Source organism: Octopus bimaculoides, chromosome 23 (genome assembly GCF_046866305.1).
Source record: "Octopus bimaculoides isolate indiv1 chromosome 23, ASM4686630v1, whole genome shotgun sequence".
NCBI lineage: Eukaryota > Metazoa > Mollusca > Cephalopoda > Octopoda > Octopodidae > Octopus > Octopus bimaculoides.
The window spans coordinates 31830708-31835707 of NC_142950.1; the positions used below are offsets into that span (position 1 = coordinate 31830708).

General features: G+C 35.9%; 1 protein-coding gene across 15 annotated transcripts in view; it reads right to left on the reverse strand.

Annotated features, from left to right (window-relative positions):
* The window catches only part of LOC106870412 (otoferlin), a 532367-nt gene that overhangs the window by 278120 nt on the left and 249247 nt on the right, over nucleotides 1-5000 (reverse strand). For all 15 annotated transcript variants that reach the window (XM_089340507.1, XM_089340505.1, XM_089340502.1 and 12 more), the window contains 4 exons: nucleotides 2240-2374; nucleotides 1911-2072; nucleotides 866-1037; nucleotides 275-396 (listed from right to left, as the gene is read on the reverse strand). In XM_089340507.1, coding sequence (XP_089196633.1) covers nucleotides 275-396; nucleotides 866-1037; nucleotides 1911-2072; nucleotides 2240-2374 — 591 coding nt within the window. The remainder of the gene's footprint in view (nucleotides 1-274; nucleotides 397-865; nucleotides 1038-1910; nucleotides 2073-2239; nucleotides 2375-5000) is intronic.

Here is a 5000-nt window from a genome sequence, read left to right on the forward strand (position 1 = left end):
ATCTCTCTCTTCTCTGGACTCTCCTATGTGTACCCTCCAATGGACTGTCTTTCCATTCAGGAGGATTGTTGACCTGCCTACATAGTCAGTGGCATCATTCAAAAGTTACAATAATGCGAGGAAATGCATTGTGACCAGTGAGGTATAACAACATCCAATAATCTGGTTGATAAAAAGAATTTGCTTTGAATATGAACAGTTGTAACATTGCTGAGAGCAAGTCATCTCAGAGGTTTAGACACAGAAAACTGAGGATTTGAATCCACATACTTACAGCATCAATTGTGATCATTTGGTCTCTGGAAATAAGGGGCTGTTTTTCATCAATGTTTATAGCAACATCTTCAGATTTTTGGGAATATTCCGAAACAACTTTAGGAGCATCAAGATCTCTTCCTACAAAAACAAAACAAAATAGAAAAAAATAAAATAAAATAAAGTTAGTTAAGTAAAAAAATTAAAGAAAAATAAACAAAAGATGTTGTTTTAAATAATGCAAGAAATTATTTAATAAACTAAAAAAAAGTATCCAGTCCACATTGTAAAGTGGTGGGCATTTGGAAGGGCATCCAGCTGTGAAAACTACACCAAAACTGACCTCGCTTGTGCTGGTGCCATGTTGGCTGGTCTGCAAAAATGCAATTGAGATGGGAAGACAATTTGGAAGCTCACTGTGCAGTAAAGTTTCATGTTAAACCGGGCAAAAAAAACTACAGAAACTTCTGAGATGCTCCAGGCCTCTTCTTGAAGAAACTACCTTTGCCTGACCAAAGGAAATGGTAGGTGTCTTAAACAGTGGGTTGTAGTGGTGGGATCGATGATAGCAGGGGAAGAATTGGCATCAGAAAGAAGCAAAAAAACTTACCGGGAAACAGCTTTTTCAAAGCATCTTTTGCTCTTTTAGTCGTAGGAACGTACATAAATTTGGATAAAGATTTGATTATATGACTTCCAACGAGTACAAATCTCCCAAAACTGCGGCAGTCCACACAGCGTATAGTGATTGGTGGACAGTAAAGTTCATTTTCTGGTAGTTCCTAGATGTGAGAGAGTGTAAGTATGAATGAATTAGAGATAAAAATAATGCAAACACATATGACGGGCTGTTGGAAAGTTCCTGGCTTTAAGGGTATCACAAAAGGCCTGGTTAAAGATAAAGACCCAACCTTCTGAGTTCTTTTTACAGGGCTTAGCAAAAACTGAAGGATCACTGCAATAAGTGTGTGAATCTAAGAGGGGAATATGTTGAGTAAAATCATAATTAACTGATTCTCCTGTAGTTTCTTTTTCCCCAAAGCCAGAAACTTTTCAGCATGCCCTCGTACATACATACATTATATATATATATATATATATATATATATATATATGCATACATACACACACACACACACAACACACACACTCACACATACACACACACAACACACACACACACACACACACACACACATGGTGGGCTATTAGAAATGTAGAAACACACATACAGAACTGATGTAAAGACATTTAGAAATGAAAAAAAAAGGCACCGGAAGGTCAATGCCTATCCTGCACACATGCAATGATAAAAAATTTGATTTAATAAATGCATTCTTGAACGAATTCATATTTCAAAAAATGACATCAAGAGTTATTTCCACTGCTTATCATTTATGCATATGTAACAAAGAAAACAAAAAATGTTTGCCAGTTTTGAAGATAATCAAACCAAAATTTAATGAGTTTGAGCCACTCACCCAATGAGTATTTCTGCCGAATTTGGTGAAAATCCATTCAGCAGTTTTCCAGTAATTTTGCAAACACACAGACAGACAAACAAAGAAGAGTGACAACAATAACTCTGCTTTGCTTATGCACGCAGGGTTAATAAAAGGTTTTAAATAAATTAGCGTTTCTGCTAAAACACTTACAACATCGAAGAATTTAACTAAAATGCTGAAATTTGGGTTTTTCTTTGCATTAGCAATAACTGAAGATTGAAGGATATGTCCGGCACATTCTATATCAATACGGGGCCGGTCAACGTGTGTCAGTTGCAACCTCTTGAGATCTCTCACACCCCAGAAAAGAACCTGGAAAAGAAAGCAAATAAACAGTAAGGAATGAAATGAAATGGTAAATGGTTAACGTAAACGATGTGTTAAGTCAATGGATCTCAACCCCTTTGGATCCCCCCACAAGTCCTATTTTACTTTACTGGACCCGCCTAACCAAAAGAGAAGGAGATCAGATTTCTTACTTCAACTCTGTGTTTGCTGAGAATTGGCCGAATTCCTTTTGGCACTGGCATTAGTGTTCCCCGATCAGAATCCATTGCTTCAGGCATTTCCATTGGAGGTAGATCTTGTCCACTCACATCTCCAAATGGAGCAAGCTGAAAGATGAGTAAAAAGAGATTTTAGCATGCTACTTAAAATAAACAATGAAGCTAGAATCAAATTTTGATAAAGACATATGTATTGATATATTCATCTTGTTTTCGTTTTTATTAATTAATTTCTTTGCTTTTCAGGAATGGTTTCTTTGAAAAATTTCAGGAAAATTAAGAGAACATTAAAAAACAGCTTATGATAAATCTTAATAATTTTGGACACGATTAATAACTTTTTTTCCATATTTCTCACTAATGTTTACATACGTTTGAGACACACACACACATAATTTAAAGATCCAATAGAGGTATAATCAACAAAAATAGTACTACATCCAGTGAGAGATGAATATCAATTTAATACACAACTGAAAGAGCTACTAATAGTTTCATGCATTTGTGATACTTGAACACGTATGCCTAATACATAATACATACATGCATAGGCTCTGTATCTTAAAGCAATCTTTCAGGCCTGAAAGATTGCTTTAAGACACATGGCATACTTTATAAATATGCCTGTTCAAGTATCATAATAGCATGAAACTATTTAGTAGCTCTTTCAGTTGTGTATTTAAATTGATATATATATATATATATATATATATATATATATATACACACATATACATATACACACACACATGTCTATATGTATGTGTGTGAAGTTAAGTAGTTTGCTTCCCAACCACCATGGTTTTGGGTTCAGTCCCTCTGCATGGCACTTTGAGCAAGTGTCTTCTACTATAGCTCTATGCTGACCAAAGTCTTGTGAGTAGATTTGGTAAACAGAAACTGGAAGGTTGTGTGTGTGTGTATGTGTGTGCGTGTGCGCATGTGTGATAACGTATGCATGTATATCTGTATGCATGTGTGCACATACAAGTGTGTGTATGTGTGTCTTTGAATATGTGTGTGTGTATATGTATGCATGTATATCTGTATGTATGTATGTATGTATGCATGCATGCATGCATACACACATTTACTCCAATGTTCCAAGCGGTTGCCATCCAATAAATCCCACTCTAAGACATTGGTTGACCTGAAGCTATAGCAGATGACACTTTCACATGGTGTCGCATCATAGGTGCAAACCAAACCCATGTGGCTGAGATGCAAATTTTTTAAGGCACACAAAATAACATTTGCTTTCAAACATTTCTACCAGGAAATGTAACAAAATTGAGGCTCCCTCATTTTGAAATAAAATAGTAAAATCTAAAAACCAAGAATAAATGTGCATCATTTTATAATATATAAAATTACTGTATGTGTGATTAAGAAGGGGGAAGAGATTATGAGGAAATAAATTTTTTAAAACGTGACAATTCTCAATGTAGAATACGAGAGAAGAGCAGTGATACAAGGTGGTATTAAAACATTCCCGGACTAATTATGTTTAATAAAAATAACTTATTTATTTAAGTTTTAATATAATATCCTTTAAAATAGTCACCTTGCACAGCAATACACCGGTTCCAACATTTCTGCCACTTTTGGAATCCGACCTGGAAGTCGTTTTCCATAAGTGAGTTGAGGACCTTTTGTGATTGACTCTGGATCTCGACAACATATTAAACGAATAACAATATGCTGTGTGACAAACATTGTCAACATGTGCTAATGAAGGAGCCTCCATAGTGGTCAATTATCTAGGTAGAAATAGCAGCCAAATCCCCCCCCCCCTCCCAATTACACATCTGGATGTTTTGAAATGAAGCAGGACGTAACAGACAGTGTAGTTCCTGATGTAAAAACAAAGGTGTGATAGTCATAAGCCTGCTTGACCAGTGCTGACCTGGTAGCTAAGCAATAACATCAATAACAACAACATTGACGACTGTATGTACAATTGAAGAAAACATTTGGGCATAATAACAAGGAATTGTGCCTTTTTTAAGAAATGTCACTGGAAGCAATATGAATTCCTGTATGAAATAATAGAAAAAAGCAGAAATAATGGTATGTATAGGTTTTGGTTTCATATAGATGTGAATTGCAATGAAGTAAGGAAAAAGTACTCAATACTGTAAGTAGAGTGAAATAGCAGATTTAAAGAAAAAAAAACAGTCTGTATGAGTTACTATTCAGAGTTTCTTAAGCAATTCATTAGGATATATGTATATGTATTTAAGTACATACAAACATCTGTGCCAGACACACACACACTTAAACTCCTGGAAAGAAGTGTTTAGTAAATGCCCCCATGAAAGTTGTTTCCTGTTGCAAGCTTGCACACACACACACACACACACACACACACACACACACACACACACACACACATTTAAACTCTTGAAAAGAAGTGAAATAAGTACCAGTTGTGCACCGAGGTCGATCGTATCAACTAGCCCCCTCCCCCAAAATGTCAGCCCTTGTGCCTAGAGTAGAAAGGGGTGGTGAGCTGGCAGAACTGTCAGCATGCTGGTCAAAATGCTTAGCCTCATTTCTTCTGGTTCTTTAATTTCAGAGACTAAATGGTGCTGAGGTCAGCTTTGCTTTGTCATCTTTTGAGGAACAATAAACAAAGTACCAATAGAGTACTTAAGTCGATATAATCTATTCAGCTCCCCCACCCAAAATTTCAGGCCTTGTGCTTTTAGTAGAAAGGATTACTATTATTAAC